The following is a 21,454-nucleotide window of genomic DNA, read 5'->3' on the forward strand; positions in this document are numbered from 1 at the left end:
GGCAATCAGGTGTGAATGAGGAGGTGGCTGGGTATGGGAGACCAGATGCACAGAGTTAGGCAGAGGTCATAAAGAGAGGGAGGGGTTGGAATGACCACTCAGAGAGATGCCAAAATATCACAATGAGATACATGAAAACAGGTCATGGAAACAAGCTGATAGGTAAGAAAGCGTACTAAGAAAGGATTATATGTGCAGCACCTAGACACTCAGATCCAGGGAAAGCATAGAAAAAAACAATGCAATATACAGAGGCATTCAGAAGCCAGGGAGAGCTGGGGAAAGTCAATGCATATCATGAAAATTCAATGCAATATACAGAGGCATTCAGGAGCCAGGGGGAGCTGGGGAAAGTCAATGCATACCATGTATAGTATATTGCACCCCCATTAGGCAGCCTGTATAGTATATTGGACCCTCATTAGGAAGCCAGTACAATATAATGCACCCCCATTAGGCAGTCTGTATAGTATAACGCACCCCCATTAGGCAGCCTGTATAGTATAAAGCAACCCTATTAGGCAGCCTGTATACTATAATGCACCCCCTTAGGCAGCCAGTACAGTATAATGCACCCCCATAGGCAGCCGATACCGTATAATGAACCCCCTTTAGGCAGCCTGTAAGGTAAAATGCACTCCCATTAGGCAGCCTGTATACTATAATGCACGCCCATTAGGCAGCGAGTATAGAAAAATGCACCCCAAAAGGCAGCCAGTATAGCACAATGCACCCACTATTAGGCAGCCTGTAAAGTATAATGCACCCCCATTAGGCAGCCTGTGTAGTATAACGCACCCCCATTAGGCAGCCAGTACAATATAATGCACCCCCATAAGGCAGCCTGTAAAGTATAATTTACCCCCATTAGGCAGCCTGTATAGTATACTGCACCCCCATTAGGCAGTCTGTATAGTATAATGCACCCCCCATTAGGCAGTCTGTATAGTATAATGCACCAGCATTAGGCAGCCTGTATAGTATAATGCACCCCCATTAGGCCGCCTGTATAGTACATTGAACCCCCCATTAGGCAGCCTGTACAGTATATTGCACCCCCATATGCAGCCAATACAGTATAATACACCCCCATTAGGCAGTCTGTATTGTATAATGCACCCCTATTAGGCAGCCGGTACAGTGTAATGCACCCCCATTAGGCAGCCAGTACAGTATAATGCACCCCTATAGGCAGCCAGTACAGTATAATGAACCCCCGTAGGCAGCCTGTATAGTATAATGCACCCCCATTAGGCATCCTGTATACTATAATGCACCCCTCTTAGGCAGCTAGTATAGAAAAATGCACCCCCAAAAGGCAGCCAATATAGTATAATGCACCCCCTATTAGGCAGCCTGTATAGTATAATGCACCCCCATAGGCAGCCTGTATAGTATAATGTAACCCCATTAGGCAGCCTATATAGTATAATGTACCCGATTAAGCAGTCTGTATAGTATAATGAACCCCCATTAGGCAGCCTGTATAGTATAATGCACCCCCATTAGGCAGTCTGTATGGTATAATGCACCCCCATTAGGCAGTCTGTATGGTATAATGCACCCCGATAGGCAGCCTGTATAGTATAATCTACCCCCATTAGGCAGCCTGTATAGTATAATGTACCCCCATTAAGCAGTCTGTACAGTATAATGCACCCCCATTAGGCAGTCTGTATAGTATAATGCACCCCCATTAGGCAGCCAGTATAGTATAATGCACCCCCATTAGGCAGCCAGTATAGTATAATGCACCCCCATAGGCCAGTATAGTATAATGCACCCGATAAAAAAAAAAAATCCAATACTCACCTTTCTTCCTCCTTGTTCCCGCGGTACTCTGAGCGCCAGCTCATCTCCAGACAGGGGGCGCTGACTATTGATGTCATGGCAACCCCGTCAGTGTCGACGGCGTCAGACACTGACAGGGGATGATGGGAGGAGCGTAACGCTCCCTCTCTCATCAATGCTGTCAGCTGTATCGCCATGCAGCTGACCCTGTGATGACAGGCGGGGGGGCCCACTGCTGGTACCGGGCCCTCCACCACCTCCTCAGGGGCCCCATAACGGCCGGGCAGGGAGATCGTGTCTCCCTGCTCTGCCGCAGAAAGTAACTGTATTGGCGCGCTGTGCACGCCAATACAGCTACAGAGCGCAGCTCCGGGTGGGCCCCCTCAGAGAGCTGGGCACTGGGCAACTGCCCCCCCAGGTAGCTAAGCTACTGTATTTGACTGATGTTACTCACAGCGCTCATAGTATAAATCCAGTAAACCCAGGTTTTTGGCGGGTTTCTTACAGTTACCCTAATTGTAGGGATGTTCTGTGCTGGTTCTCCAACACTGAGTTTATTTCCTCCTTACTTGGTCCCTTTTAGGGCATACTAGGGATCGTCCAAATTTTGACATGTCCTGATTATTGATATCCCAGGGTGCATTGGATAAATATTTATTAGGAGCTATATTGCCTCACGGTTATATGATTGCATAGCACTTATTGTATCCGTTTATTGCAGTGGGTTTGAGTGGTAGTTCTCACATGTTTTTACTTGTGTTTTATGTTTTTTGTAATTGTGGGTCAATAAAATTATATTTTATTATTTTGGTGTAGTGTGCATGCCTTACAGTAGCGCTTTTCTTCTTTTTGGCATCATGATTTCTTGTCCTGCGACATCTTCGTGGTGGCGAGTCTGTGTCACTGGAGGAGGAAGAGTGGGAGGAATAGAGAAAAGTGGGATCCTCTCCTCACTATCAGTTTCGGAGGCAATAATGGCACATGCCTCCTCAGCTGAGTACACCCTTTGTGACTGGGACGAGCGGGACATTGTGTATGTGGTGTGTGTGCGTGTGTAAAAAAAAATCTAAACTTTATTATAGTGTGCATGTGTATGTGCAAGTGCTTGGTGAAACTTTCTACTGCAGGAAGGGGCTCTCAGTCACGTGGGGGCAGGAGGGGGAAGAGTAAATGCAGGAGGAGGCGGCAGCAGCGGGGGGGTGATCACCGGAGGCAGGAGGGAGCTGTCGGAAGCGTGGGCAGGAGGGGGCTGAGGAGATGCAGGACCCGGCAGCAGCACCAGGGGAATGATCACTGGGGTGGGGAGGTGATCACCAGGGCAAGGGGGTGATCACCGGTGGCAGGAGGGGGCTGTCAGGCGCGGGGGGCAGGAGGGGATTAGGAGATGCAAAAGTCGCAGAAGGGGTAATCACCGGGGAGGGGGGTGATCGCTGGGGCAAGGGGGTGATTACTGGGGCTGATCACCGGGGGCAGTCAGGCGCGGGGGCAGGAGGGGGCTGAGGAAATGCAAAAGTCGGCAGCAGCAGAAGGGGTAATCACCGGGGAGGGGGGTGTTCACCGGGGGCAGGAGGGGGCTGAGGAGATGTAGAAGCCGGCAGCAGCAGCTGTGAAGTAATCACTGGGGCAGGGGGTGATCAATGGGGGCGGGGGTGATCACTGAGGCGGGGGGGAGCGGAGGTCGGGGAGATGGAGGGCAGCAGAGGGGAGTACCGGATGGAAGATCGTGGTGGTGCGGCGGCGGCAGTAGGGCAGCAGAAGGGACCTCGCTCATCAGCATCCACGGAAGTGGTCAGGCTATAGAGCGAGGGCAGCCATAGTTAACACCGCCCCTCCACATGTGATTGGAGGGATAGCAGCACATGTACGCTAGCTCCAATCAGATCTGGGGGGGTGAAACAGAGGTCACCAGAGCGATAATAGCCCCGGGGGGGAGGGGGGTTGGGGGGGAACCTGCAGGTCGGGTGACATTTCAGTGACCGCGGTCACCCGACCAGCATGAACACGATCCCGCCATGTCGCATATGCTGCGTCACAGGTCGGTAAAGACCCTTTTTCATGATGCATACCCTGCGTCACGGGTCGGGAAGGGGTTAAGTACCATTCTATTAGTCGCTGACCATTATTCAAGCTTAAGTAGACCATTCTGAATCCTTTCTCTGTTTTCTCTAGTGTTATTTATCCCTCCTAGCTTTGCATTGTCTGCAAATTTGGTTAGTGTACCTTCCGTTCACTTATCTAGATAATTTATAAAAATGTTGAACAACACTGGGGCCAGGATAGAGCCTTGTGGTACCCCACTTGAAACAGTCTTCTAAAATTGGATGTGCAACCATTTATTACCACTCTTTGAGTACGATCACTGAGCCAGTTATGAATTCACCCAACTGTAGCCTTGTCAATCCCATACTTGGTCATTTTTTCAATAAGGATAGTATGAGATACTTTATCAAATGCTTCCTGAAGTCGAGATGTACTATATGAACCGCATTACCCAGATCCACCCAGTCAGTGATTCTGACAACATGATTGCTATATTGCCAGACTACACCGCTGATAAAGAGAAAAGCCGTTGTCAGAATTCTATAGTCTTTCTGTGGATTGACCACTATTGGCTGCTATTATTCATTCATGGCTTCAGTTTTGCATCTAGCATTTAATCTAGTTCCAGTTTCCACCTCCTGAGAAATGTTTTAGGCCGAGTTCAGATTAGCGTTCGGCTGGGCTGCGGATGGCTGCGTACTTGCTGCCTTTTTTCCTACTTTAAGCTCCGCCTACTCCACATGTGTCCTGCGGATTGATCTTTATCATTGGGTAAGCAGGGACATGCATTGTATGCAGATGCGTCCGCATGCGGCGTTTTGCGTTTCCGTGTGGTCGCCGCGTACCCAATGTTAAAGATAAGTATGTAGGACGCATGTTGAGTAGGCGGAGTTTAAAGCAGGAAGAAGGGAGGAAGAACGCAGCCATCCGCAGCCCAGCCAAATGCTAATCTGAACCCGGCCTTAGTCCCTGTTCTCATGTGCAGTATTTTACATCAGTATTTGTAAGCCCAAACCAGAAATGGAACATTCAGAGGAAAAAGTATAATAGAAACGTGTGCCACCTTTGCAATTTTCACCCACTCCAGGTTTGGGCTTACAAATACTGATGTAAAACACTGAACGTGTGAACGTGGCCTTACTCAGACTGTTCCCACACTTCTATTATCCCTAGGATTCATAGCATTGTTTCCAGCTACTGGAACTACTGCTATCTTTTCCCCGCTCGTGCTCCTCTGGCCACTGAATTGCAGTCAAGTTCCTCCATTATATTACTATTATGACAGCCACTGACTGAGAAGAATCTGTGACTTCTCTGCAATAAGTGGTTACTACTCACCTTGGTCGCATGTAAGAATCTCCTCTTTACACTGCTCTTCATCCCTCACATATGTCTCTGTAGTATTATTATGGGTCAGATCTTCACCCTGAAATAAATATTGTCAGCTCTAATCCTGCCATCTCCACCGTTTTCAATACAGAAGTATAAAATATATAATAGTGGTGGAAACAATACTGAACACAAGACCATCACAGTCATCTACACAGCATAAGGGAGATCTCATGACACCTTCTCTCTATCTACCTGATGATCCTGAGGAACATTGGCATTTTCTTCTTTACAGACATGTGGAAGAAGAGGACGGGGACATCTCTCTGGTGTTGTGCTCTTACTGGATAGAACTGGAGGAAACACATACAAGGATTGAATTCATTCTTTACATACAGATAATTATAGGCTGTGTGTATTTAGTCCTGTCCATTACCTGGCGATCTGAGGGGCTGGGGAACCTCTATCATGATGTCCTTGTACAGATCTTTGTGTCCTTCTAAATACTCCCACTCCTCCATGGAGAAATAGACGCTGACATCCTGACACCTTATAGGAACCTGGCACATACAATAATACAGTCATCTTCCCATCCCTTCACAGCATTACTGTATAATATCCCAGCATTTCCAGCAGTGTCACCTCTACAGTCAGCAGCTCAATCATTTTATAGGAGAGTTCAAGGATCTTCTGGTCATTCATGTCCTCCTGTATCAGGGAGTGAGGTGAAGGCCTAGTGATTGGGCTCAGGGTTCTTCCCCATCCCTCAGACATGGGGTCCGGACAGCGCTCAGTAGAGGTCTTCTTCATTACTGTGTAATCCTGGTTATAGAGAGACACATTGATAAATCTCACTACAGACATTTCCAGAGTCCTCACCTCTCCAGTGCTGTACATCTGTTATTCCCATAGATAAGAATGATGTAATGTGACATCATCAGAATCATTCACCTCTACATTAAGCCAAAAGAGGATCTCAACGGTGATGTGTAAAATCCTCTCCGCCATCATGTCCCTGTCCCTATCCATCCTTGATTGGTAAATCTGAAAATTCTTCTTATACAGGAGATCTCCACTGAAACAATCCGATATTGTAAGGACCTGAATGGGGAAAAGATGACAATGTAACATTATAAAGAATCCTTTATAACAATACAATTACTGGAGATAAGGGAAATATGGAGATTTTGGTAACCTATCGTAAAATCTCATTCTCGGAGGCTTCATTGGGGGACACAGGAAACTAAATACTGTAAAATAATCTCATATTTCTCTATCGCTTCACTGGGGGACACAGGAATCTATGGGTGTATGCTGCTGCCACTAGGAGGTTGACACTATGCAAAAAAAAAATATATATATTAGCTCCTCCCCAGCAGTATATACCCACCAACTGGCAGGAAGCTAATAAGTTAGTGAGAAAGCAGTAGGAGAAGCAACAGGTATACAACTATCATAACATAGCCACAATGAACAATAAACAAGGGCAGTGTCCCCCAGTAAAGGCTCAGAGAAAGAGATTTTACGGTAGGTACCCAATATCTGAATTCCTCTATCGCTTCAATGGGGGAGACAGGAAACCATGGGACATCCAAAATCAGTCTCGAGGATGGGTAAAAAAAGTACTGTCAAATCAGAGCTCGAGTCACGGCTGTTTGCAGGACCTTTCTACAGAGATTCGGAAATGACTGGGCCTAGATGTGAACCTTGTAGAAGGTATGAAGAAGACTATGTAGCAGTCTTACAAATCTTCAAGACCAACACCTGGAGGAGGATGGCCGAGGATGCCCCCCACTGTGAATGGAGTGCACAGTGACTCTAAGTGGACGCATTTTGTCACTAGGTCAGCAGGCTTCCAGTATGGCAAAGCGAACCCAGCAGGCAATGATAGACTTGGAAGCAGCCAAGCCCTTTTCGAGTATCTTCAGGGATTAAGGACAGCGAATCCACACATCTGATGTGAGTTGTGCTGGGAGGTAGATACGGAGGACTCTTACCACGTCCAGTTTGTTTAGACACCACTCTCGATGATGAAAAGGGGGCGGACAAAAGGACCAAAGAACTATCCTCATTTCCCTTAGGGTGAAAGGATGGTATCGGACGTAACACCACCTTGACCTGGCGGACCCCTAGATAAGGGGAGCGACAAGAGAGCTGTGAGTTTGGAAACTCATCTGATAGAAGAGATGGTGACCGGGAAGGCAACCTTCCAGGAAATGAATGAAAGATCTCTCGTAGAGGTTCGAATGTTAATTCTTGAAGAACATTAGCCTAACTTGAGATCCCAGGTGCTACCGGAGGCCGTTAGGGGGGGAACAGAGTGCCCATCTCCCTGCAAGGGATGGAAAGGGCAGACACCCACCTCTTGAGAGAACAGAAGGATAAGCCAGATTCCAGGCCCAAAGGGAGGAATGACAAAGTGGAAAACAGATGAAAGACCATTAATGAGATCTGATTAGTTATGCACCAGGGGAAAAAGACTCTCCACTAAAGGTAGGAAATGCGAGATGAAGACTTCATAGCTCTGAGCAACCTGATTGGTGAATACGGCTGATTTCAGGACCGCGGTCTCAAAAGCCATGCCGTTAAATTGAGTGACTGAGAATTCTGGTGGAATAAAGCACCTTGCGAGAGAAGATCCAGAAGTTTCTTCGGAGTGCCCGTGAGGAAGTTGATAACTTCTGCATACCAGAGTCTTCTGGGGCGATGAGGATGGGAACTCCCTCTGTTTTGAGATTCTTGACCACCCTAGAGATCAGTGGCAAGGAAGGAACGTGTACTGGAGGGAGAACAGAGGCCAAGGAATAAACAAACTATCAGTGCCGATTGCTAGGGTGATGTGTGATCTGAAGACGACTTGCAATTTAGACTGGATCATTTTAGAAGTAGGACCTGACGCACTGGATAGTTGACAGATCATTAGAAACGCTGCTGCTATTAGTCATGTTGGGTCTAACTACTGGATAGTGGGGGGAGCACCAGAACCGCACTGCAGGCAGTGATTTGGTTTACTGTAGATGGAGGTCCTGACTTGTTGGATAATTCTTGGAAAGTCTAATTCACCAGATGGAGGACAAGGTACCTGGATCATAACCGTAATCAAGGTTGAGTTACGTGGTAGAGAGGGAGTCTGACTCAATGGATATCGGGCAGAACATTTGGACCGCAGCTGCAAACGTTCATATGGTACATGATAGATGGTGTGATTGACTTAATGGATAGCAGATAGAGCACTTACATTTGCTGCAGCGATTGGCCATGGTAGATGGTGCATCCGACTCCCTGGAGAGTGGGCAGGAGATGCGTACCACTGCTACAATCGACCATGTGGTACATGGTAGATGGTGCATCTGACTCACTGGATAGTGGACAGGAAACATGGACCGCTGCTGCAATCAACCATGAGATAAGCAGTAGGTTGTGCGTCTGACTCACCGATTAGTGGACAGAACACTAGTACCATGGCTGCAATCGACCAGGAGGTACGGTACATGGTAAATGATGCATCTGATTCACTAGATAGTGGTCAGAAAATGTGGACTGTGGCTGCGATCAACCATGAGATAAGTGGTAAAAGGTACATCAGACCCACTGGATAGGGGACCGAACAATCGAACTGTGATCCCTACAGTACCTAGTGTCTAACTCCCTGTGGATGGAAAACCCGGCAGGCACAGGAAAAAAAAAAACACTCCATTGCTGAAGTCGAGATCTGGATATCTGACTGAATAGAGAGGAAATAAGGGGAGCTCCTGGAGGAAGAAATGTACTTTAGGGACATCTGCAGGAGCTACATTGGGAAGTGCCTTAAGATATTGTATGCATAGACTAAGGACAACTACATCTGTGTAAAATAAAAGTGAGCCCTGGAGTAATGGACTATATCTTTTTTTTTTTTTTTTTAGCATTACAGACTCAGGTGCTTTAAGTTGCTGAGTCACAAGCTCTAGATGAATTGGGAGGGTGAGGAGGGAGCTTTTCTGGAGGGATTGTAATTCAAAACTGGGAAAAACAGAAACATCTAGATGGAGTGTCTAAATAGAGCATTTGGCCCAAACACTGCAGTACAGCAGGTGAATGTCTAACCATGATACGTGTAAAGCTGGAATCAGGGCACAAAGATGGGGCTAAGGAGAAGGCATTAGAAGAAAAAAAAAGGCGCACCGAGTTCACGTGCGCCAGAAAGAGAGCTGAGTTCCCACGCTTCTGGGAAGAAAGTCACGCCGTGGAAGAGGATGGTGGTCAGGGACACAAGAGCCCGCACAAATGGTGGACTAATTGTCGAGGGCGTGTACCGACCGCGTGAGCAGGGCCCGAAAGGTGCCAAGAATGGGGAGCTTGTTTTCCAGGGACTTATGGGGAGGAATATCTGTTCTGAAGGCCTCGGAATCCATCTTCACAGCATGATAAGGACAACTGTCATCAGACGTCCCGGACAGACGGGCGGCTATAAGGTACCGATTCCGTCTTCCTACCCTGCAGGCTACGGTGTAGTGGCAAGGACCAGTCAACATTTTTCTCGGTGTGTATGCCCCCAAACACTCTTGATGTGCTGGGAGGCATAGCGTCTGCCTGGTAGACACGAGAGGGTACAGTATTGAACAGTTCTACAGTGTGTTCCCAGTTTCAAGGGGGGGAGCGGAGTAACAACCACTCCGTCGCCCAGAGTCACAAGCTGTATCTGAAAAAGAGAGATGATTAATAAAAACAACAAAACCTAAATGGTAGAGACAGAGCTGAGCGCAGCCCTGTGTCCACCTCCTACTGACACTAAGCTAAAACTAATCAGCTTCCTGCCAGTTGGTGGGTATATACTGCTGGGAGGAGCTAACTTTTTTGCATAGTGTCAACCTCCTAGCGGCAGCAGCATACACCCATGGATTCCTGCGTCCCCCAGTAAAGCGATAGAGAAATATGAAATTATTTTACAGTATTTAGTTTCCTATATGTTTTAGACCACACACAACAAGCAGTTTCTTCATCGGAGCCTCCAGCTGAATACGTTTCTCATGGACTCATGACTTCCATAAGGCTAATTCTCATCCCATTTACTGACACTGGAATACGCATTAGCAATACCGCAGGAGATATTCATTAATAATTCAGTCACTGAGCGGGACCGGAAAATGTGGGAATACAAGTGCACGCTGGTAGGCACACTATTGACGTCGTTCCCACCTGACAGCGGTGATTCAGTGGATGAACAAGACGGTGGAGGAAGTCGCTAAAGCACCTGGGGCACGGGCACCATTTCAAAAGGAGGGTAAGCCTGGGAAAATGTGGAGAACCTTCCTCAGCAAGCCACAACATCCAGCATCACCATCTGATACGCTCCGTATTATTAGGATGCAACATTTCAACAACATGGTGGAAGAGTATGTGTCCACACCACATGTCTCCACGTACTGAGTGATGGGTCTTCCCCCATTTAACTTCTGTGTCTCCAAATTGGTCACATGACCTGAGCTTGCCCTTTATGCCTTGGAGGTGCTGCCCTGCCCTGAGGCAAATGGAAAGGTCGGAACGTGTGTTTATCATGGCAGAGGGTGTAATCACAGAAGGGAGCATCCGTGAGCAAGTTAACATTTATTAAAATTAACCAGGTGCAGATAAACCAGCTGCAGCACCAACCCATCGTTATACTCCACAGCAGTTTGTTTGTTTTATTTGCAGTTCCCAATATTTTGGGGCCTCCCCAAGTTGAAATATGATTAATTATTATTAATAATAATAAACCACAAGAGGCTGTTTTGATGTGTACACCCACACAGGCTTTTTGGCAGAGTACAATCACAGAGATGGGTGCAGAGTTCACACACAGAACCCAATACTGTCCCTATGCTAATCACAGTAGAATGGCGGTGTGCTGGCCAATCACAGACATGCTAATACTTGGCACGGCTGTGATGGCTCTTTCAAAAAACTTTATTCGGTATATGACTACCAACAATACAACAGATTTACAGAAAAAGTCCATGTCTGAATTTCAGCACCTGACATGGTACAAACCCCAAACATTACATTTAAGGTTTGCTCTTCTCAACTCGTTTTCATCAGATGATACTGACATTTGACCAGAAATACAATAAGATGGGACAAAGCAAGTACTTGACTTGGCCCCAGAAAAATTTTTGAGACGAATTTAAAAACATTGTGAATTGAATTGGAAAGAAATTGGAACATGAGGCCTTTACCCATGACTATTGAGTACACAAGGATGGTACAGTGAAACTGCAATTGATCATTAAATCAGTTAATTTTGCCTTCTTTTGGAAACTTTTGTCTACAGATGACCAGGAACAGTCCGAATCTGTCAATGAATGCATGGAAAGAAGCTAGCATGTTGTGGACTGTGGAAGAGATGAATGTGACCAGAAGGAACACTTACGGTATTTGTATTGGATGATATAAGACAACATGAAACCGGACAAAATGGCAGAAAGCAAAAACTTACGTTGGCCTCAGAAAAAATGTTTGGACAATTTACAAAAAAATTAGGAATTGGAGTGGAAAAAGATTGGAAGATGAGTCACTCCCACGACTACCAGGCTTTTCTGGCACTCTGCACCAGGCTGTTATGGCAGAGATGGGTACAGAGTACACACACAGGCTTTCTGGCACATTACTCCCACAGACATGGGTGGACTCTATTGTGGATATTCTACATATATTCTCTCATTCCTTGAAAGATGGGAGTCTATGATCAGCTAAGAAGTTTCAGGAATGTCTTTGTCTAACAGACTTATAGAAAACATAGGAAAGTGAGAAACACACCTACACCATTCAGCTGGGTGTAGACAGAATTACTTTAGACAATGAGATGTATGTATGCTAATGCCAGCATATGTTTAGAGATAAGCTGAGCAAATTATATTGTTACAGAGCATGAATACTAATAACCTCTATAAGATGATGTTATGAGGTAAAGAGAGATCTGCTTTGGTACTCAATGTATCAGCGTAGCTCTTTTGTGCACATATTTGAATTTTTACAATTTAATTTAGAGCAGGAACAACACCTTCTCTCCATCTACCTGATAATCCTGAGGAACATCTGGATTTTCTTGTTTACATTCCTGTAGAAGAAGAGGATGGGGACATCTATCTGGTGTTGTCCTCTTACTGGATAGAGCTGGAGTAAACACATACAGGGATTGAGTTAATTCTTTACATACAGAAAATTATAGGCCATGTGTATTTAGTCCTATTACCTGGTGATGCGAGGGGCTGGGGAACCTCCATCATGATGTCCTTGTACAGATCTTTATGTCCTTCTAAATACTCCCACTCCTCCATGGAGAAATAGACTGTGACATCCTGACACCTTATAGGAACCTGACACATACAATGATATCGTCATCACCCTGATCCCTTCATAGTGTTACTGTATAATGTCCCAGCATTCCCAGCAGTGTCACCTCTCCAGTCAGCAGCTCAATTATCTTGTAGGCAAGTTCTAGGATCTTCTGGTCATTGATGTCCTGATGTATCAGGGGGTGAGGTGGAGGCCCCGTGATTGGGCTCAGGGGTCTTCCCCGTCCCTCAGACACAGTGTCCTGACAAGGCTCACTAGAGGTCTTCTTCACTACTATGTAATCCTGTTTAGATAGAGACACATTAATAAAGCTCACTACAGACATATCCAGAGTCCTCACCTCTCCAGTTCTGTCCATCTGTTATTCCTATAGATAAGAATGATGTAATGTGACGTCATCAGAATCTCTCACCTCTCCAGTAAGACGGAAGAGGATCTCTAGGGTGAGATGTAATATCCTCTCCGCCATCTTGTCCCTGTCCCTGTCCATCCTCGATGTGTCAATCATGTAAGTTCTCTTATATAGAAAATCTCCATTGAGAGGATCCGATATTGCAGGAATCTGAATGGGGAGAAGATGACGATATAACATCATAAAGGATCCTGCGTAATAATACAATTATTAGAGATAAGGGGAATCATATGAAATAGATTAAACAGTATTCATTTTTTACACCTTCTAAAAAATCCTATATATTCTAGGCCGCACACAACAAGCAGTTTCACCCGCAGAGTCGGCAGCTGAATCCGTTTCTCATAGACTCATCTTCCATAACGCTAATTCTCATCTCATTTACTGACCCTGGAATCGGCATTAGCAATACTGCAGGAGATATTCATTACACGAGACATGAGAAATAACTACTTCATGATGAGGACGACATCTTCTACTACGGCTCTAGAAACATATCTGGCCACAGTACGTCACTGACTCCATCACCACCGGCCCCCTGTATGAATGTTTCCTGTCTTCCCCGGGCTGTAATCTTTTATATCTCATATCTAATACACATAAGTTTGAGGCATTTATAAAAGCGGTTTGTAAGAACATCGCGGACAGGAGGGATTTGATGACAAAGTCTACATGTAGAGGTTTATGTTTTTGTTATTTTATTTTGGATATGATGTTTTTCTGAGATTTTCTCCTTTGATTTCCGTAAATTACATGAAAAAAACACACCAGAAAAAAACAGGTGTATACAAAATACAATTGGCACCAACAACTCTGAAAAATAAATATCATTTTTTGCAGGAGAGCTCAGACCGTAGATAACAGCCCCTCATACATCTATAGCACCGGCCCGGGGCCACATCTCCAGCCCTGGGAAACTGATCCAGGAGGTCGGTGCTGTGTCCCGGGGTCATCTGTATCTGCACCAGGAGTGGGGGAAGGGGAAGAGTCATTTATTAGGAGGAGGGTGGTGCCATATTGTGGGGGGCAACTTGTACTATCATAATGTGTGTGGGGGGGATGGCGGTACTGGGGGAACATTATACTGTGTGGGGTGATGGCGGTACTGTGGGAACATTATACTGTGTGTGGGGGATGGCGGTACTGTGGGAACATTATACTGTGTGTGGGGGATGGCGGTACTGTGGGAACATTATACGGTGTGTAGGGGCACGGCGGTACTGTGGGAACATTATACTGTGTGTGTGGGGGGGGGGGAGGCGGTACTGTGGGAACATTGTACTGTGTGTGGGGGATGGTGGTACTGGGGGAACATTGTACTGTGTGTGGGGGGGATGGCGGTACTGTGGGAACATTGTACTGTGTGTGGGGGGGATGGCGGTACTGTGGGAACATTGTACTGTGTGTGGGGGGATGGTGATACTGTGGGAACATTGTACTGTGTGTGGGGGGGATGGCGGTACTGTGGGAACATTATACTGTGTGTGGGGGGATGGTGATACTGTGGGAACATTGTACTGTGTGTGGGGTATGGCGGTACTGGGGGAACATTATACTGTGTGTGGGGGATGGCGGTACTGTGGGAACATTATACTGTGTGTGGGGGGATGGCGGTACTGGGGGAACATTATACTGTGTGTGGGGGGATGGCGGTACTGGGGGAACATTATACTGTGTGTGGGGGGATGGCGGTACTGGGGGAACATTATACTGTGTGTGGGGGGATGGCGGTACTGGGGGAACATTATACTGTGTGGGGGAACCAGAGGGGGCATTGTACTGTGTGAGGAATACATTTCCTCATTTCCATAGTTAGGTCGTATCTATCAGAGGAAGTGGAATAAAAACGTTATTATCCTTAGGAAGTACAACAGAAAAACACCGCAATAATCTCAGCACTGAAGGGGTTACTGCCCCCAACCCCAGTAATGGGGAATCTCCAGCACCTACCTCCACTTGCAGAGCCGCACACCACGTGTATTGTATGACGGTGTGTCGGTAGCGTCTAGTTTGGAGTTGGTTTCTTTCAGGGAGAGGAGTGATTCCTTGGAATCATGATGTCAACGGAAGGGGCGGGGCCTCCTTTAGTCCAATCCAATGACGAGCCGATAGCTGGAAGCTCAAGATGCGTTTTGCTGAGGCTGCTGCTGGGGAAAAGACGCGGGAAGTGAGATGCTGCAGCATGGAGCCGTGTGAGGAGAGGACTCGGGGGCCGCACCATGGAGCCTTGTACAAGGGAATGAGGACGCAGGAATCGGTGTGCGTGCTCTGAGGTTGTAATTTGGTGTGGGGGGCATGAGGTATGTAGAGGGGCATTCAGAGGGCTTGTGTGAGGGGGGTATGTAGAGAGGTGTCCAGGGGGCTGGTGTGAGGGGGGCATGGGGTATGTAGAGGGGCATCCAGGGGGCTGGTGTGAGGGGGTATGAGGTTCGTAGAGGGGCATCCAGGGGGTATGTAGCCCTGTGGATGCCCCTCTACATACCTCATGCCCCCCTCACACAAGCCCCCTCACACCAGCCCCCTGGATGCCCCCTTACTTGCTCCTTCACACCAGCCCCCTGGATGCCCCTCTACATACCCCCTCACACCAGCCACACAGACCCCTGGATGCCCCTCTACATACCCCCTCACACCAGCCACACAGACCCCTGGATGCCCCTCTACATACCCCATGCCCCCTCACACCAGCCCCCTCTACATACCTCATGCTCCCCCCTCACACCAAATTACAACTTTAGAGCGCACACCGATTCCTGCATCCTCATTCCCTTGGACAAGGGTCCATGTGCAGCCCCTGAGTCCTTCTCACACGGCTGCATGGTGCAGGTCCTCTCCTCACAAGGCTCTATGCTGCAGCTCCTCTCGCACAGCTCCATGGTGCAGCCCCTCCGTCCCCTCCAGCTGTGTGACTGGTTTAAGGGGGCATGGGGTATGAAGAGGGGCATCCAGGGTGCTGGTGTGAGGGGGATATGTAGAGGGGCATAATGTAGCCCCCTGGATGCCCCTCTACATACCCCATGCCCCCTCACACCAGCTTCCTGGATGCTCCTCTACATACCTCATGCCCCCGCCCCCTCACACCAGCTTCCTGGATGCTCCTCTACATACCTCATGCCGCCCCCCCACCACCACCAGCCCCCTGGATGCTCCTCTACATACCCCATGCCTCCTCACACAGCCCCCTGGATGTCCCTCTACATACACCATGCCTACTCACACCAGCCCCTTGGATGCCCCTCTACATACACCATGTCCCCTTAAACCAGCGACACAGCCTCAGCCTCCTGGATGCCCCTCTACATACACCATGCCCCCTCACACCAGCCCCCTGGATGCCCCTCTACATACACCATACCCCCCTCACACCAGCCCCCTGGATGCCCCTCTGCATACACCATGCCCCCTCACACCAGCCCCCTGGATGCCCCTCTGCATACACCATGCCCCCTCACACCAGCCCCCTGGATGCCCCTCTGCATACACCATGCCCCCTCACACCAGCCCCCTGGATGCCCCTCTTTATACACCATGCCCCCTCACACCAGCCCCCTGGATGCCCCTCTTTATACACCATGCCCCCTCACACCAGCCCCCTGGATGCCCCTCTTTATACACCATACCCCCTCACACCAGCCCCCTGGATGCCCCTCTGCATACACCATACCCCCTCACACCAGCCCCCTGGATGCCCCTCTGCATACACCATACCCCCTCACACCAGCCCACTGGATGCCCCTCTGCATACACCATACCCCCTCACACCAGCCCCCTGGATGCCCCTCTGCATACACCATACCCCCTCACACCAGCCCCCTGGATGCCCCTCTGCATACACCATACCCCCTCACACCAGCCCCCTGGATGCCCCTCTACATATACCATACCCCCTCACACCAGCCCCCTGGATGCCCCTCTGCATACACCATACCCCCTCACACCAGCCCCCTGGATGCCCCTCTACATACCCCATTCCCTTTCACACCAGGTAGGGATTTGTATCTCTTCTAGCCCAGGGCTCCCTCCTTTCAGCTGTCCAGTGAATCTGTTCCACTTCCGCAGTCCTTTGTAAGCTATCAATGGGTGGATCTGTAGCGGTTCCAGTAGGGTTCTCCACTTCGCAGAGGCCTGCTCCCCCAAAGTCACGCCACTTTGCAGTCTTGCCGTGTTCCCTCTTATTGCGTTTTTATTTTTTCCTTCTTTGCCGGACGGCCATCAGTTTACTTTTTTATCTCAGCCAAAGTTTACGCCATTGCCCCAAGTGCAGCACCTTCAGTATGCAAGCCCCCAAAGAACCCCTCCACTGCCCAGGATTTGAGCACACTATCTCTTCCTGAAAGGGTCTCTGCTCTGTTTACTGCCGACTCTGATCCTGCCAAAGTGTCCCGATCTTTGCTGTCTGTGATCGATTGGAGGTGCAGGAGGCAGGTTTTACTGGTCAACGGACGGTGGGGACAAAGCTGAGGCCCTGGAACTGCGAGGGGAGGGTTGGTGGAGGCTGCCATTTTCCATATGCCTGCCTTCATCCCCAAGCTGCAACTTGACCTCTAGCATCCAGGCTTCCAGAAAATGGCTGTGGAGGCTGATCGGGATCTGCGGCAATTTTCTGGAAGTCTGGACACTAGAGGCTGAGTTGCAGCCTGGCAATGCAGTCAGGCAAAAGGAAAATGCCACTGTGACCTTTCTCTCCCCTCCTCCGCAGGTCCAGGGCTTCAGCTTTGCCCCACCCTCCGTGGATCTGTGAAACTTACCAAGGGGGTTGTGTTGGTGGAGCAGTGATGCAGGCTTCACAGCTCCACCACCGCAACCCCCCCTCGGTAAGTTTTTTTTTTTTGTTTTTTTTAAATTCAGATTATAAGATGCACCCTGTTTTCACCCCAATTTGGGGGGAAAAAGTGTGTCTTAGGGTATGTGCACACGTTGCAGATTTGCCTGTGAAATTTTCTGTGCAGATTCTGCATCTCTTAGCAGAAAACCCAGTTAAAAAATCCGTGAGGATTTGATGCTGATTTTCATGTGTTTTTTTTTCCATGCGGATTTGTGTGCGTTTTTGTAAGCTAAATAAAAATTTAGTATTTAACCAAAAAAATAATTGTGATGTCATTTCTTGTTCAACCTCTTCTTTTACATACTCCATTGAAGAATAATGCTTACACACATGTAGATAATAGATCTATAGATAGATATAGATAATATCAAGCCCGATGATTAGTAATAAACATAATAAAATGGTACATAGTTAAATAAAGACACACAAAATCTGCGTTAGGCCGGGATCACACTTGCGAGAAAGTCGCACGAGTCTCGCACCTCAATATCCGGCACTGCCGCCGGCACTCCGGACCGCAGCATTCAGCTGTATATACATACATATATGTATTTATACATGCAGCCGCACACTCCAGTCCCAAGTGCCGACGTCGGTGCCGGGTATTGAGATGCGAGACTCATGCGAGTTTCTTGCAAGTGTGACCCCAGCCTTATACGCAATAACTGTTTAAGAAATGGTGTGGGCTCCCGCACAATTTTCTGCGCCAGAGAGGGAAAGCCAGTTACTGGGGGCCGATGTTTATAGCCTGGGAAGTGGTTAATACCCATGGGTCTTCACAGGCAAGGAATCTCAGCCCGCAGCTCTATATTTAGCTTTTACTGGCTATTAAAATAGGGGGACCTCCCCCCTCCCCCTCCAAAGAAAACAAAACAACCTGGGGTTCCCCTTTAATTAATAGAAAAGGCTATGCAGACAGCTGTGGGCTGATATTCATAGCCTAGGACAGCCGCCCCCAGATATGGCGCATCTCTAAGGGTATGTGTCCACGTTCAGGAAACGGTTGAGCCGCAGCGTCAAAAACGCAGCGTCCAGATGTTACAGCATAGTGGAGGGGATTTAATGAAATCCCGTCTCCACTGTGCATTAAAAAACGCATGCGTTTTTCCCGCAAAAACGCCCATGCGGTGCATTTTTTCAGAACGCAGCATGTTGCTATAATGAGCAAAACACGCAGGAACACCGCAGGTGACCTGCCAGTGACCTCAGGTGCATTTTTGGTCAGGATTTTACCTGCATAAAATCCTGACCAAAGCCTGAAGCAAACCTGAATGTGGACACATACCCTTAGATGCACCAATTCTGGCACTTAGCCTCTCTCTCTTCCCACTCCCAAGTAGCATTGGCATATGGGGTAATAGGGGGTTGATGCCACCTTTGAATTTTAAGGTGACATCAAGCCGGCTTAGTAATGGAGAGGCATCAATAGTTGTGAAAGGGTTAAATAAACACCCAGAATAAAGTATTTTAATGAAATATGGCAAAACTGTTGTGTTTTCTTTATTCTGCCAATCCATGCGATGCCCTCGATCTCTTGCAAAAAAATAATAAACCAACACAAATACTCCCTGGTCCGACACAGTCCATTTAATAATGACTGTCCAACAGCGATCTCCCCTATAGAGCAGTCACATCAGGAGATGTGACTTTTCTATAGGCCTCCAGTGACACACTGAGAGGAGACAATGGCTCCTGCAGTGTTATCACTTAGGGTTCAATGGGCTCTCACTTTACAGCACTGCTGCGTGAGAATTTTCCCACACAGCTGTGCTGCAAGTGACAGTATGAACTCTGCACTCACAGCGGCGGAGTGATACAGTGCAGAGGATTACCTCCTGTCACCGTATCACCAGAGCCCCTGGAGAGCGGTCGCATCTGCCGATGTGACAGCTCTCCACGGGAGATCGTCATGGGACACTTGTTATTAAATGGATTACATCGGATCAGGGAGTATACTGTTGGTTAAGTTTGTTTTTGGGGTTTTTTTTACAGGTGATTGAGAGCTTCAGGGACTAGGTGATTGCTGAGTATGTACTGAATGTCTATATGTGTGTACGTGTTTTTTTTTTTTTTTTTTTTATACACTTCAACACAGTAGCTGTCACTGTAGCAGGCATAGCTGGATGGGACTAGTAGTCCTATCAGACGATGCCTGCCTACACACAGCCCTGCAGAGACACACAGACATGCAAATCTTCTCCACCCACAAACTCTTCCTCCTACCGATCTGCAGCATTTCTCGCAGGCACATCCGCAGCAAATCCGCAGCTCTTTTTTAAGCCTGTGGATTTGCCTGACTCAATGTAAGTCAATGGGTGCAGAAACGCTGCAGATCCGAAAAAAATAATTAACATGCTATGTAAAAAACACTGCAAATCCGTGGTTTTTTTTCCGCAGCATGTGCACAACAGTTCTCACTTTTCCATTGACTAATATTGCTTGTGCACTACACTGCGGATTTGATGCAATTCCGCACATCCAACTAAGCTGTGGATCCGCATCAAAATCCACGTGTGTACATAACCTTACAATCCCCCCAAAAATCTAATTTTTCAGCAGCCCCTGGTGTTCTGAACGCTCCACGAGGTGTGTCGGTTTCCCTTCTGATGCACTCCATCAGTGCCGATTGCATAGAAGATCCAAGAAGCAGACACCCTCCATTTACTCTTCTGGTTCTCCCTGGACTTCCATATTTTCCAGGTTGACATCTGTCAATTGCTCTTCATCGTTCGAGCCACAGGCTGCTCAAGCTTCTGACTAAGTTGAACTCTGATCTAGACTCTGACCGGGCCATCAAAGCTTCAGGATATGGTGAACAATCTGATCTTGGTAGTCAAACATACTCTCGAGGTCAAGGAAGATGACTTGCTTCCCACAGAGCCGTTGGTATCCTTAAAAAGGCAAAACATACCCCTATGTTGTTTTCTTACCACAATGAGTTGAAACCATTTTATCCAGGGAATGGGGCCATCTGGAAAGACTTTATAACACCACAATAACAGCAACACTTGACTCGGCCGCCCCCCTCACGCTTAGCAAAACTCGTGCAATCAACAGGCAGCCCTGGCTGACCAACCTGGCTGACCAACCTGACCAAAGAACTGAGACGGGCTTCCAGGGTGATGGATGGAAGCGATCCTGCTCTGCCAAGCACTTCATCGCATACAAGCAGTCCCTCGCCAGCTTCAAGTCTACGCTCACTGCCGCAAAACAAACTTTTCATCTCTCATATCCTCACAACCCTAAACAGCTTTTCAACACTTTCAGTTCTCTAATCCATCCCCCAGCACCTCCCCACTCCTCTCATTTCTGCTGAAGACTTTGCCTCTTTAAGCAAAAGATTGATACGATCAGAGAAAGCTTTGGACGCAGCCCCCAATGCCCCTCTTAGCTGCTCAACACTTCCTCCAAAACCAGCTTCTCCTCCATGACAAAAGATCAGCTCTTCACCCTCCTGTCAAGATCACACCTCACCTGCACGCTTGACCCGCTCCCGTCCCACCTCATCCCTAACCTCGCCACAGTCTTCATCCAAATCATAACACACCTCTTCAACCTCTCACAACTGGTGTCTTCCCCTCACTCTTCAAGCATGCCTCGATCACACCCATCCTTAAAAAGCCCTCCCTCGACCCATCCTCTGAGACTAGCTATCACCCAATATCTCTTCTCCCTTATGCCTCAAAACTACTGGAACAGCATGTCCATCTTGAACTGTCCTCCTCTCCTCCTGCTCCCTCTTT

At 47.9% G+C, this 21,454-nt stretch overlaps 1 protein-coding gene across 3 annotated transcripts in view; it reads right to left on the reverse strand.

Annotated features, from left to right (window-relative positions):
* Window positions 1-21,454, reverse strand: part of LOC143766212 (uncharacterized) — a 687,372-nt gene that overhangs the window by 130,501 nt on the left and 535,417 nt on the right. For 2 of the 3 annotated variants that reach the window (XM_077253710.1, XM_077253712.1), the window contains 4 exons: window positions 12,194-12,291; window positions 6,112-6,261; window positions 5,803-5,982; window positions 5,597-5,720 (listed from right to left, as the gene is read on the reverse strand). In XM_077253710.1, coding sequence (XP_077109825.1) covers window positions 5,597-5,720; window positions 5,803-5,982; window positions 6,112-6,261; window positions 12,194-12,291 — 552 coding nt within the window. Of the gene's footprint in view, window positions 1-5,596; window positions 5,721-5,802; window positions 5,983-6,111; window positions 6,262-12,193; window positions 12,292-12,370; window positions 12,495-12,577; window positions 12,758-12,886; window positions 13,037-14,836; window positions 14,922-21,454 lie in introns of those variants that run through there. The other variant, XM_077253709.1, reaches the window with a different exon arrangement.

The sequence above is a fragment of the Ranitomeya variabilis genome, chromosome 4 (genome assembly GCF_051348905.1).
Source record: "Ranitomeya variabilis isolate aRanVar5 chromosome 4, aRanVar5.hap1, whole genome shotgun sequence".
Lineage (NCBI taxonomy): Eukaryota > Metazoa > Chordata > Amphibia > Anura > Dendrobatidae > Ranitomeya > Ranitomeya variabilis.